The 14,874-nt window shown below is 40.3% G+C and overlaps 1 protein-coding gene across 5 annotated transcripts in view; it reads right to left on the bottom strand.

The window, feature by feature from the left end:
• The window catches only part of STAT3 (signal transducer and activator of transcription 3), a 60,319-nt gene extending 48,161 nt beyond the window's left edge, over positions 1–12,158 (bottom strand). For 3 of the 5 annotated variants that reach the window (XM_079132797.1, XM_079132794.1, XM_079132798.1), the window contains exons 1-2: positions 11,937–12,158; positions 9,750–9,823 (exon numbers count right to left, since the gene is read on the bottom strand). In XM_079132797.1, coding sequence (XP_078988923.1) covers positions 9,750–9,793 — 44 coding nt within the window. In that variant the 5' untranslated portion in view covers positions 9,794–9,823; positions 11,937–12,158. The remainder of the gene's footprint in view (positions 1–9,749; positions 9,824–11,936) is intronic. The other 2 variants (XM_079132793.1, XM_079132795.1) reach the window with 2 other exon arrangements.
• Positions 12,159–14,874: the final 2,716 nt, after the last annotated feature.

The following is a 14,874-nucleotide window of genomic DNA, read 5'->3' as shown; positions in this document are numbered from 1 at the left end:
GATCTGATCAGACACTTCACCATAAAGAACATACAGGGGCCAGGGTTGTAGCTCAGTGATAGTGCCTAGCACAGGTGAGGCCATGGGTTCAATCCTTGGCATCACATAAAAATAAATAAATAAAATAAAGGTTAAATTATTTTAAAAAGAGAGAGAATATACAGATGACATAGAATGAAAAGATGCTCAACATCAAATGCCATTGGGAAATTGCATATTAAAACAGTAAGAATAGAGGACTGGGGATATAGCTCAGTTGGTAGATTGCTTGCCTTGCAAGGACAAGGCGCTGGGTTCAATCCCTAGCACAGAAAAAAAAAAAAAAAAAAGTAAGGAGATGCTACTAAACATCTATTAAAATGGCTAAAATCCAAACATTAATAACATTAATCACTGGTGAGGATGTAGAACAACAGGAACTCTCGTTCATTGTAATTTAGAATGCAAATGGTACAGTTACTTTGGAACATGGGTTGGCAATTTCTTATAAAACCAAACATACTCTTACCATATGATCCAGAAATTGTGCTTCTTGGTATTTACCCAAAGGAGTTGAAAACTAATGCATACGTACCATGCGTGAATGTTTACAGCAATGAAAAGAAATGAGCTAAGCCACAAAAAGATATGGAGCACATGTATGAGGCTAGATTCAATCCCCAGTTCTAAGAATTGTTTTTTAATGAAATTATAATTCAACAAAGTTAAGTGAGGATTGGTTATGACTTAGAAAAACAGTGTAGACTTTGAAAGAAAGAATGAATAAATAAAAAAGAAACACTACAGCCCTAAGCTAGGGCTGTAGCTTAGTGGTAGAGTCTTTGCCTAGCATGTGTGAGGCACTGGGTTTGATCCTCAGCACCACACAAAAATAAATAAAGGCATTGTGTCCACATACAACTACAAAAAAAAAAAAAAAAAAGAAAGAAAGAAAGAAAAGGAAACATTCCAGTTTCTGAGATCTAAATTCTAAAAATCGCACCCATTCAGAACTTAGTCTTAAGCATGAATTCACACTGGATGGCCAATCACTTAGCCAGAGGGCACCTTGAAGTGACCAAGATAATGCAACAATCCTATCAAGAAGTATCATTCCCATTTTACAGATAAGGACAGAAAGGTTAAGTGAGTACATGCAGATAATGGCAGAGCTAAAATAACTTGGGCCTTCAAACTCCAGGCTAGTCTAATTATCTGCATTTAAGTCTTATCTCTACTGTAAGATCTCTGACAAGTAAATTTCTTTTTTTAATTTGTTGTACATGAGACCTTTACTATGTCTCATGTAACAAATTAAAGTTAACTTTATTAAGACCGTGTCTGAAGTAAATCAACACTTCTTATAAAATTTAAAGACAATGCCCCCCCCCAAGTTGAGATTGAACCCAGGGGCACACTCCCACTAAGCTACATCCCCACTCCCTTATTTATTTATTTACTTATATTTTTATTTCTTAGGCTTGGTCTCACTAAGTTGCCCAGGCTGGCCCTGAAATGGCAATCTTCCTGCCTCTGCCTCCCCACATTGCTAAGATTACAGGTATGCACCAGGAAGAGGGAGACTGAGGCGGGCTGAGGCAAATCCAAGGCCAGTCTCAGCAATCCAGCAAGACCCTCAGCCACTTAGCAAGACCCTGTCTCAAAATTTAAAAATTAAAAAAACAGGGGCTGGTTTTGTGGTTCAGTGGTAGAGAGCTTGCTGTGAGGCACTGGGTTCAATTCTCAGCAATGAATAGAAATAAGTAAATAAACTAAAGGTCCATCAACAATAAAAATATTTTTTAAAAAATTAAAGAAAGGGCTGGGGATATAACTCCGTGGTAAAGCACCCTGGGCTCAATCCCTAGTACCAGGAAAGTATGAAAAAGAGAAGGAAGGAAGGAAGGAAGGAAGGAAGGAAGGAAGGAAGGAAGGAAGGAAGGAAGGAAGGAAGGGAGGGAGGGAGGGAGGGAGGGAGGGAGGGAGGGAGGGAGGGAGGGAAGGAGGGAGGGAGGGAGGGAAGGGAAAGAAAATAAATCAATGCAAACAGTTAGAAACTGCCTTAAAATGTTCATGGATATTCTAACAAAATCAGACTAAACATTAATCTGGTAAAGTCATAATTCTTTAGTTAATAATAATTTATCAGATTAACATTCAGAAATGTAAATATCAAGGAGAATAAACAAAATAAAAAGAAAACTTTCTTTACATGTCTATAGGACTATTTATCTTTATCTCCAAAATAAAGATTTTTAAGCCCTACAGATAAGACTTCACTAATCTAAAGGTTTTATACTCTATGGTCCTTGTAAGGCAGTATTTCTTTTTCTTTTTTAAAATTTGGTACTTGGGATTAAACCGAGGGGCACTTTTACCATAGTCACATCCTTAGCCTTTTTTATTTTCCGAGACAGGGACTCACCAAATTGCGAAGGCTGGCCTCAAATTTGTGATCCTCCTGTCTCAGCCTCCTGAGTCACTGAAATTATGGTCCTATGCCACCCTGCCAGGGCATAAAGCAATACCTCTCAAACTAAGGACCAATTTGCATCAAAATACTGGCATGCCTGTTAAAATGATCCTAGAGCAACTAAATCTTACTCTTCAGTGCACATCCATAGAATCTTCTTTCATTTTTTTCTTCTCTCCCCCCACCCACTTATTTAAACAAAAAACACAGGGATTCTTATAGTTAAACAGTATTCAAAACTTTCTGCTGTCAGGATCTCTTTTAATATCCTCAAACTTTGGTGACCCCCAAGGAGATTTTGTTCATGGAGATTATATCTATTAGAATGTATATAGCAGCTATAAATAGGTATTAGACAATACCTATTAGGCTAGTCCACACAAGTAATCCCAGTGGCTTGGGAGGCTGAGGCACAAGGATCAAGAGTTCAAAGCCAGCCTCAGCAACTCAGTGAGACCCTGTCTCTAAATAAAATGTCAAAAGGGCATTTGGGGATGTGGCTCAGTGGTTAAGCACACCTGGGTTCAATCCTCACTACCAAAAAAAAGAAAAACCAACCTACTAGAAACTATGTTTTAACAATTAAAATTGACAAAATTTTAAAATATTTATTAATTCATTCTTTAAAAATAGTAAACGCTAGCATAAATAACATTTTTATGAAAAATAACTAAATTTTCAAAAACAGTAGAGTGGTATTATCAAAAGTTCTGGGTATCTAATGTCTGGCTTAATAGAAAACAGCTGGATTCTCATAACTGCTTGCATTCAGTCTGTGGCAATATGTTGTTTTGGTTGAAATACTTGAGAAAAATTTGATTTCACACAGATACATTATTTGGAACAGGGAGAAATTTCTATCTTTTCAGATCATTTTGGATATTCTTTAATATTACACCAAGAAGGAACTAGTGATAATTCCTTAAAATCAGTTGCAATGTGGAGTCTGAGACCATTTCGATGAACTTCTCATATTCAGTTACATTAAGATCCATTAGTCTATCTTGCATTTTGAATATAATGTCTGCCATGTATGATTTTGTAATATCATGCATTAGTCATTTTGAAAACATTTCAGTACTCAAGTTTTCAAATGCTGACATTTCATTATACACCATCCCTCCAAATCGCTTTTGTTAACACTGAAAAATGCCACTCCAACTGGTGGTGCACACCTGTAATTCTAATTACTTGAGATGTTGAGGCAGGAGGATGTTCAAGGTCAGCCTGGGCAATTGAGTGAGACCCTTCCTCAAAATAAAAAATAAAAAGGATTGGGAAAGTAACAACTCAATGGTAGAATTCCCCCCCCCACCCCCCAGGTTCAATCCTCACCACTACCACAAACACAAAAAAATAAATTTAAGAAGAAAAAATCATTTTCGTTAATATTAGGAAACTGTCAAACTCACAGTAGTGAGTATAAGTTTTCTCGAATTTTAATTTTTACTCTAAAACTCTAATTTTATCATTGGCAACAGATATTGTCAGTTGTTTTCCTTGAACAGACAGCTTCCCTTCTTTCATTTTTGAGAAAATGTCTGCCACTATCCAGCTGGCCTCTCAGTCATTCTTTCAAGTAAAAATAGTATTTCATGAAAAAAGCAAACTACTGAAATCACAACTCAATTCAGAAGTGCTTGTTCAGAAGACAGCCATTATACTTCAGCATACAGAAAGTGCTTTATTTTGTGCCTCCCAGTTCATTACAGAATACCAAAGACATGTCCTCAAGGATTGAGAGAATGAAATTAATACTGTTTATTGTTTCACTAGGGATATTCTTAAATGAAACCAATATTTTTTCCTGAGTGAACTGAATATAATGTCAACTGGTATAAGTGCAAATGTCAATTAAGACAAAATGCAAATATCTATATTATGAAAATAGTTTCATGTTTGGGTTTTCTTGGGGTTTTTTGGTGGTTTTGGTGCTGGGGTTGGAACCCAGGGCCTTGTGCATGCTAAGCATGCACTCTCTTGGAGCTATAACCCCAGCTCCCTATTGGGTACTTCTAACCCAGGATCTCAGCTATCTGCAGACACGGAAATATTTCTTTAATTAATAAACTTTCTTTCTTTCTTTCTTTCTTTCTTTCTTTTTTTTTTGGGGGGGGGGGGGGTGCTGGGGATAGAACCCAGGGCCTTGTGCTTGCAAGGGAAGCACTCTACCAACTGAGCTATCTCCCCAGCCCCTAAACTTTATTTTTTAGAGCACTTTCAAGTTCACAGCAAAACTGAGAATACAAAGAGTTCCCAAATAATCCCCGTCCCAATCACACAAACAGCCTCCCCCACTATGGACATTCTGCACAATGGTATTAGAAACAGGAATCCTTGATGGCTCCATGAACTTAAGAATCTCCTATATGCTAAACCCTCCACAGGATTCCTCTTACAGTGTACTCCCACACAGAACCTGGCCTGATACATGAATTCACATTGTATATTTCACTCTAATGAAAAGAGACAATCACACAAGAATCAAGAAGAGGTATTGATATTGATCCAGAAAACTTCAATTATTCCACCCGCCCATATGCATAAAAGAGTTACCATCCTAATTATGTTTTATTTTTATTAATGTTTCAGTAAATTTGCTTTCCCTAAACATATTGATAAAAAAAAAAAAAAAAAAAAAAAAAAAAAAGGCCCACATACAATACAAAACTGATTTGTCAGGGAAAGTGAGTCTGAGATTAAATATTTATTGTGCTTGAACCACAAGTAGAAAAAAATTTCAAAGGCTGACTATTTTAATGCTAACTCGATGCAATATTGCACTTTGGTTTACAGGAGAGGTAATTACACAGCTAGCATCGGGGTTTTGAGGTTTTGAGGATTACATTTAGGGTGGCAGCGGGGGCGGGGCAAACAAAGGAAAAGTCTAATGCTTTTAGATTCTGCCAGAAAAACAGTGCTGTTGAAAAATAAAACAAAATTAACAGTAGAAAAGATGCAGAAAACATGCATTTTAGGAAGCTTTCGCCCAAGGAAGTGCTCAAGTTCAGCCTCAAATCCTCTCAAAACAAGAATAAGAGGTCACAGGATACCACAAACTAATGCAATCAATCAACAAAATGGGAAAACAGGTGGTTGACACAGACTGGGCAGTTTCCTAAATTAGGCTCACCTTCGCTAATCCAAATCAGTTTTCAGAAATGGCTTCTACAAAAACTACCCAAACATCCCCCTAATAATTTACACTCCTCCTCCACAATAAGGAAGCCATTATTTACCAGAAGTTTTACTTTCTCTTTCAAGCTCTGCTGGCTTCCTCCTGCCCCACATTTGGCCAAGAAACAACTGTGTAGCCTTTTCCTTTCTGTCTCCTCCAATCCAAAATTGGAGAATGGGGTGAGAAAATCTCTTTCATGTAGAAGCCAAGTGGTTATTCCATTTGCAAGGTCGTTTTGAATACTGATTAGTTTGCAAAGGAAAGTTACAAGGACAGGAAAATAAAGCTCTACACCTCTGATTAACTACAATTATACACATATACACCCCCTCATATACATTGACTCATGGTACATACATACAAACACCTATAGATGTGAAAGGACATCTATTTCAGCGGAATAGTACACAGCAAATCAGTTCCCAGATTCATACAGATCATCCATACCATCTGGGATGCCTCCTCACCCCCAAACTAAATGATATCCCAGCCAGGTGCCTGTGGCTCAGGCCCATACCTCCAGCTACGCATGGACAGGCAGAAGGATCACTTGAACCTAGGAGTTGGAGGCCAGCTTGGGTAACACAGAGAAATCCTGTCTCAAAAACAAAAAATTGGGCTGAGGATATAGCTCAGTTGGCTAAGTGCTTGCCTAGCATACACTAAGGCCCTGAGTTCAAATCCTCATCACCACCAAAAACAAAACAAAAAAGTCCTGTTTTCCTAGTCTGACCCAAAATTAAGTTCTTCTCATCGACTTCTTTCTGAGAAACACTCTAATCACTCCTCTAACCTCTCAAACCTTCAATATTATCTGTACTTTTTGTGTCATGAAAAACCCCAAGGGACTATTCCTGAGTGGTAATCAACTTTTAATGTGTTGAATATTAAATAGGATGTAATCAAAGCTTTTGGAGAAGGCAAAGAGACTTACCACAAGGACCTTTGTGTAAACAGGAATTTACAGTTTGCCATGTCTATACCTTTTACGTGAAGGCCTCGGTCTCCTCTACCACAATGTAAATCCCCAGTCCCTATTCATTTTGTTTTTTTCCCAGTAGCTTAGAATCTCCCAATTACTCTTTCTTTCCTTTGGGTCATTAATGACTATCATGAATCATAACTTGCCCACCTTTGTAGTTAGATACTTCAGTTTGTAATAATTGTCATTATTAGCATTTGAATGTTAGCTATTTACCAGGCACTATACAAAGTACTTTATGGTATATGCATTATCTTGTTTAATCCTTACAACTCTATAAGTGGACCTGATATCCAGGTGGATACAGAAACAAACCCAAAGAAGTTAAAGCACCTGGCCCAAGATCTAAGAGATGGTGGATCTGGGATTAAAATCCAAGGTCTCATAGTCCACTCTTGTAACTCCTATAGCAACTATGCACCATGAAACCCTCAAACACACTGCCCAAGTGTTTCAATACTACAATAGTATACCTTTTAGGAAAGCTCAAAATATAAGTTCCTTTGCTGATGCAATGTAAGTCAAAAGTTAGGTGAATATTCAGTAATTAGTAAAGTTACTTATTCCTTTTTTTTTAAATGGTACTAGGGAATGAAACCAGAGGCACACTATCACTGAAATACAACCACAAACTTTTTTCTTTTTATTTTTGAGACAGGATCTCACCAACTATCCCAGGCTGCCTCAAACTTATGATCCTTTTGCCTCAGCCTCCTGAGTTGCTGGATTACAGGTGTGAACAACTACACCCAGAAAAAGTCATTTATTCCTATAAATGGGGCTAACAAAAGGGAAAGGCAGATAGTTCAAACATTATTTCCTTTTGGGGGCAGATTTGCCTTCCTTATTATTCTTTTGATTCTTAGAATGGATTTACAGTAAACATATCCAATAAACAAAAAAAGCTGCAAAAGATCTGGAGAAACATACTAAACTATTGGTATGATAATAAATTTAATTTTTTATAATAGCATGTATTACTTTTGTAAAATGAACAAAACAACTTATTTTAATGACATTTAAACTCCATTATTGAGAAGGGACCAGAGATGTGACTGTGGCCTCCTTACCCTCAGTTTACTTCTCCTAAATTAAGAACTTCCACTTATAGCTCCCTGAATACACTGTGCTGTTTTAAGCCTCTGCACACTCATGTTCTTTCAGCCTTGAATGAACTGTTCACAACTGAACTTTGGCAGAATTTCTATTCATCCTGCAAAACCCTATTCAGGTGTTCTTACCTGCTAAAGCCCCATTGTAATAAAGCCTTTCTCTACACCATGTAGAGAACTAATCTCTTTTCTTGGACATTTAATAAGAATTTAGACTTACAGAGCTCTCACCATGTACCAGCATAGTGCTAAGCATTTTATCTGTCTTTTCTTACTGAATTTTCAACAATACCTACAAGAAAGGTACTCTTAGCATCCTCTCCTTTTACAGATAAGAAAACTGAGGCTCGGATTCTGATTAGGAAGCAGCAGACCCAAGACCTGATCCCAGATCTATTTGATTCCAGAGCCTGAGTCTTGAACCACTACCCTGTCATTGCCTTAAATCTACACTGGCACAGCACACAACCTGTTCTCCCCAACATTTCTAGTTCTATGAAAACAGGGATGATATCTCATTCTTCTTGGATTCTGCCTAGCACAATAATTGGCTTTCAGTGTATGTTTGCTGATCTGAATTAAGAATTGTGATAGTCCAATGGGCATGGTGTTGCATGCCTGTAAACCCAGTGGTTCAGGAGGCTGAGGCAGGAGGATTTTGAGTTCAAAGACAGCCTCAGCAACAGCAAGGGGCTAAGCAATTCAGTGAGATCCTGTTTCTAAATAAAATACAAAATAGGGCTGGGGATGTGGCTCAGTGGTCGAGTGCCCCTGAGTTCAATCCCTGATACCAAAACAAAAAAATTGTGATAATCTTAACATGACAAATGAGAACTGACTATAAAAGAAATTCATTCTTCCAGATGCTATTCCTTTTAAATATTGGAAGCATTTCAAACAATTGATCACCAAATACCATCTGGCCAGTCTGACTAAAGTGCACCAGAGTAAGCCAAGGTCACCAACAACAAAGTGTGTCAGCAACAAGTGTGTAAGCACCATATAAATTCTTTTCACCATAGTCAACAAAGTCAGAGACAGCTCAGCAATGTCATCCCGCTGTATCTCACAGACTGCTCCAGAACACCAGGAGTTCTTCAGGATTTGGGGATGTCCCTCAAGTACTCTTTGGGTGATTTTTAAAATAAGTTACCCAAAAGTTATAGGACAAAAAAAAAAAAAAAAATTCAGTATGAAAGATATAAAACGTGAGTGATGAGGCTAGAGGTGTGGCTCAGAGGTAGGGCAATTTGTCTAGCATGATGAGACCCTGAGTTAGAGCACTAGGTCAGGGAAGGTGTGGGAGTGATTTGTAGCCAATCAAAAATCCTCAAAAAAATACTTCTGCACTTAAACACTCTATGCTTTTTTCACCTTTCTCTGCATGCTGGCCCCATGTGTAACTCAAGTGACAACTCCCCCAGGGCAGAGGGCATACCACTGAATTACTCTGTACAAATCAGAGGACCAGGCATGTGTCTGACATAGGAGGTACTCCATAACTCTAGCACTTGGCCTCAAAATCCTATACAAGTTTCCCCTCCAGGACAGAACTGCAATTCCTTGGTCTTGCATTCAAGACCCACTTACTTTCCTTCCTAAACTCCCAGGATTTTGTTTGTAATATATTCCCATACCTCCTTACCCCTAGCTCTTTATACTCATTATTTGGGACCCGGTTCACTTCTCTCCTTTGACAAGACTACCTAGACAACTCTAAACCTTGTAACCTTTCCTTACTTAAGAGAACTGTACCATTCAGTGTAGCACTATCCAATAGAACATGCTAAGATAATGGAAATGTTTTAGATCTGTACTATATGTTCTTTTGTATATAACAGCTACTTGTTGGGCAGTACAGGCATAATGCCTCAATAGCTCTTTGGTAACATCAACCTGCTGCATTGGATGGTTAAAACATTCAAATTACCCCTGTAGACTGAAAATTCTGTGAACAAGTCACATCTTATTTTCATAGCAAGTCTCATAATATTGATAAAAGTAAGTATTTGCGGTTACGCATACCAGTTCTCAGAAAATATCAGCAAAAAGGTGCTGGACTCAGGCATCTGGAATGATGTTCACCATCTCTGCCCCATCTGAATATCAAGATACAGAAGCAGGAAGGAAAAAACAACTTTCTGTAGACACAAATGACCACTGATCAAGCCACAAGGCACTCAGGTTTAAATGACATTTAGGTCATAACTTCCCTTTACATAAAACTTGCCTAAACATCTCCATTAGCAGGTAGGTAAATTCTGATGGCAAATTATGCTGACAAAAGAGTTAATTACTTCCCAAGTTAGAAACAGAAAGTTATACAGTAAAATGACCTAAACCAGTCCTATTTGTAGGACTGTTTCATCTGTTTATTGAGCATGTATTGCCATTGAAGTCCTTCAGCCTACTGAACACATGTTAGAATCACTGACACTTTTCCCAACAGGGCATATATTGGCTCTATTGATACTTAGAAGTATCAATAGTCAAAAGAACACAAAATATATAGAAGGCACAAGTTTCACCACTGTGGTACCTTCACCCTGGGTGTCTTGTCCCTTTGGCTTCAATTTCTTATTTTCAAAATAGGGTTAACATTAGGTGAACTACCTACCACACAACCCCTTTGTAGATAAGTCACAATCATGGGTTATTTCTAAATGGTTAGTCTTCCCATATTAACTACATAAAAAGATAAAAGATTTATGAATTTGCTAATGGTTCTTAGTGAAGTATATGCCAACAAATGGACTAAGATCAACACTCTGACATTTTTTCCCCCAGATTTCTTTATCCCATCCCACTGTGCAAATGCCTGAGCAAAAATTCTGCAAGTACTTAGGTCTGGCACATGTAATGAGGAAACAAATGTGTTGACTCAGGGAACACAGATATATTTAATATAAAATATAACAGAAAATTGGCTGAATCAAGTCATAACACAGTCTAACTCCACATGTAAAAAACTGAGATTTACTGCTTTGATTTATTCAAACCAATGCTTCATCAGAACAGCCAGTCAAAATTAAACAACCCATACAAAGAATAAATAAACCCTTTAGATGTAAAAAACAGTAGGTACACACTATCTACATGTTTAATAAGAAAAAAAAAAGATTTACCACACACTTCATATTACAAAGTGGTATGTACTAAATGTAAAAAAAAAAAAGCAACATGGGTGAGTTTGAATTTTGCTAACTTAAATGCAACCACACCCCTCAACAGGTAAAGTTCGCATACAGGGCTTGGCCAAGGCCAGCCTGTCTTTGTTTCCCTCTATTCTACATTTACCCAAGATCTTGGCTCTGAGACAGAAAATTCCCACTCTTGATTGGTTCATTCTGTCCCATGCAATTAAGCAACACCACAATCCAGTAAACGCAATGGTTCAATTATTTATCTTCTAGTCGAGGTTACCAGGTGTTTATAAAAGAATAATATCAAGGAAGAAAGAGGTTTATTGCTCTCTAGAGAAGGCTTGACTGGGTATTTGTCTTTTTTTATTTTTACAAGGTAGAGAGATGCACAGCTTAGACCTAGAAAAAGATGGGGATGGGGCAGAATTTTTAGAGTATGAGTCTGTCAATTTCCCTACAGGAAACTTGATTATTATGCAATAATCCTACCCACAACCAGCCAGCCCGTGAGGCTATCGGGGGACACCTATTCCCACCTCCAGAGGGGCACAGCTGGCTTCTGAAGGGGTAGGAGCAGGCCAAGGCGGAGGAAGTGGCAGAGTCCGCGAGGGGGGCAAGAGGCTCTTTCCAACACGCGCACCACCACCCCCATCAGTGATCTCCGCCGGCGTGACAGTCGCTCCGGTGCCCAGACCGTCCCCAGAGCCCCAGGGAGCAGGAAGTTGGGGGGCTGTCGCTCACTCTGGCCATCCCCAGATTAGTATGTCCTCGCTCCATGATTCTGCTCCTCGAGCTCATTCCCACTCTTCCTCTGCTTCTCCCCTTTCTCCCAAGACCGAAACTTCCTTCCAGCGCCACCTTCTCATCCCAGACCTGCTCCTGTCATCCCAGGGAGTTGTCCCTTCAGTGCGATCCTTCGTGACTTCTCATATCCCCCCAGCTCCACTGAAGTGTTCATTCGCAACTACCCCAAACACTCCCGAAGGCTCCCAGCCCTTGCCGCGCCTCCCCAGGGTCCCCACGCCAGCCGGCCGTCTGGGGACGCGGCCCCACCCTTCGCCCCCTTCACCTGTTTCTCCAGCTGTGAGGCCCGACAGGCCGGGGCTGCGCTTCGCCGGGTGCGGGTGGCCGGGCTCCCTCAGGCCGCCGGGCCTCTCCTAGCAGACGCAGAGACGCAGCGCCGAGCTGGGGTGCTCGTCAAGGATCCGGTTAGGGCTCGTTCCCTCCGCTGCGACGTCGGAACCCCAGGCTCCCCCTCCCCGTCTACACCGCCGCAGCTCCGGAAACCGCTGAATTACAGCCCCTCCAGCCAATCCCTACCCAGCCCCTGCCTAGCCAAGACACGCCGTCACGCATAATTCATGAGACGGCCAGTTTGTTTGGCCACCCAGAGGCCCCCAGAGCATGGCTGTATATCCGAAGCCCCACCCACAGACCAATGAAAAGAGCCCCTAGGAGAAAGGGCGGAGTCAAAAGAAACTGGGTACGCCCCCGTGCTGGCTGTTCCAAGGGCTTAGTGCTCCTCCCTCCGTAATAACCTGGGAAGAGCCCAAGCCTTGGGCACAGAATTACGGGGGGAGGTGGGGACATGACCGGAATGTCCTGCTGAAAACTCAGCTGAGTTCCTGGCAGTGCGTGACGTCAAGACACTTTAAATGCCCTGGTACGGCTCCCTCCTGCCCGCTCTCCCTTTTCCCGGCCCTTGGCACCACGTGGGGAGAGGTTAAGAGCTTCTTACCACGTGGGAATCAGCCAGTTAAGACTCCCAGGTACCACCGGATCCTCGGGGGGTCCCACTCTTGAACTGGGTGTCTGAGGACAACAAAAAAGAACATGGGCGACTCCTGCCTGCTTTGAACTTCGGTTTCTGCGTGAGTCGTAGCACACACACCCGGAAATATGACGTGAAAATAGAGTAATTACTAGATTGCTTGGGGAGAAGATAGTGGATGTAACCCCGTCCTCCTTCCATAGCTTCAAGCATCAAACGCCAACAGCTAAGTTACTCGCTGGTACAAAGAAATGCAGACATATATATATATATATATGTGTGTGTATGAAGACTGACACGTATACACAGTATTTGACATTTTTAGGCTTCTGAGTCGTTACCTAAAATTGTCTTTTTCTTTTCCACCTCGTCTATTTGATATGCAAGTTTTACAGAATTGAAGCCAATAGCTCATAGGAAATGTAGACATTTTGGCTTACACAATAGAGGATGAACTTTGCGGAACGGAGTGTGCTGATACTATCAGGGTTTTTAAAAATACCAGTTGTTAGTACTTCTGTTTGTTATCTTCGTCTAACAAAAGAGTGATAAAGATAAAAATCTAGCTGACTGAGATTGTGAATGCCTATAATTCCAGCGACTAGGGAGACTGAGGGAGGAGGACCCCAATTTGGAGACCAGCCTCAGCAACTTAGCGAGGCCCTAAGCAACCTAACCAGGTCCTCTTTCAAAATAAAAAATGAGAAGGGCTGAGGAGGCAGGGATGTAACTCGGTGGTAGGGTACCTCTGGGTAGAATCTCCAGTACAAAATAAATAAATCAATAAATAAAATCTAAAAAGGCTTCATTATCTTACTATAACCATTTTTTTTCAATGAAACTAATACATGGTCGTGGTTAAAAAAAAAAAAAAAAGTTCAAATAGGTTGAAAATGTTAAATGAAATCTTCCTCTCCTTTCTCCATCATTCTTTCTCCCTAAAGATAACTATTCTTATTAATTTCTGGTGAGAAAATCAATGACTCTTAACCTTTGATGGGTCACAAATCCTTCTGAGAATTTGATGGAGACTATGAATTCTAGCCTCAGACATAGACAGCACAAACTGAGCATGGTGGTGCACTCCTATAATCCCCAGCTACTTGGGAAGAATAGGCAGGAAGCTACAAATTAGAGGCCAGCCTGGTCAAGTTAGTGAGACCCTGGCTCAAAAATAAAATGAACTCGGGATGGTGGCACACATCTGTAATCCCAGCAACTCAGAAGACTGAAGCAGAAGAAACACAAGTTTGAGGCCAGCCTCAGCAATTTAGCGGGACCCTGTCTCAAAATTAAAAATAAAAAGGGCTGGGGAGTTAGCTTAGTGGTAAAGTGTCCCTGAGTTCAATCCCTGGTACCCCAAAATAGTAATAATAACCAATAAAAGAAAATGTGCATACCTGTAATCTCAGCAGTTTGAGAGGCTGAGACAGGAGGATCTCAAGTTCAAAACAAGCCTCAGCAATTTAGCAAGGCCCTAAGAAACTTAGCAAGACCCTATCTCAAAATAAAAAGGGCTGGGAATGCAGCTCAGTGGGTGAGTACCCCTGGATTCAATCCCTGGTGCAAAAAAAAAAAATGAAGAGGGCCTGGGTTCAATCCCGAATAGTATGGAAAAGAAAGAAATATACAGCACAGTATTTTACTCACAGATTCACATGACTCTCCAAATACCTGAAGCCTATCTGAATCTGGATGATTCAGACTTCTTGTACCACCTCGTATCCATTTGTATTTGTGTGTGTGTGTGTGTGGCTTGTGAATCAAACCCAGGGCTTCACACATGCTAAGCATGTGCTTTGCCACTGAGCTACATTCCCAGCCACCATCTCAGATCCAAGTGAGATGTGAGGACCTCTACAGAGCAACTGGTAGGGTCACTGATGGTGGGCTTGTGTCTCCCATTGCCTGATAGACCCAGACAGTGTGAAAATTGCCATATTTATTTATGGAGAGTATTTGTATTGATCACTGTTTATCTTTATCTTCGCTACTGGACAGATATCTCCTACAAGAGAAAACTGTCTTTTAGCTGTGGTATCCCATGCTAACGTGGTTCCCTGATAACATAGGGTATGGTATTTGTTTAATGATTTACTACTGACAAACCACTGACATACTCGTTATCTCTTTCCTTTCTCAAAACAATCATGTGTAGCAGATAGGAGAGACCATGCTATCCACTGATGGAGAAAGAAGGCCAGGGATGAGGATGTGGTTCAGTGGTGAAACACTC

The sequence above is a fragment of the Sciurus vulgaris genome (genome assembly GCF_902686455.1).
Source record: "Sciurus vulgaris genome assembly, chromosome: 3".
Taxonomy (NCBI): domain Eukaryota; kingdom Metazoa; phylum Chordata; class Mammalia; order Rodentia; family Sciuridae; genus Sciurus; species Sciurus vulgaris.
This window is presented reverse-complemented; position numbering and strand designations above follow the sequence as displayed.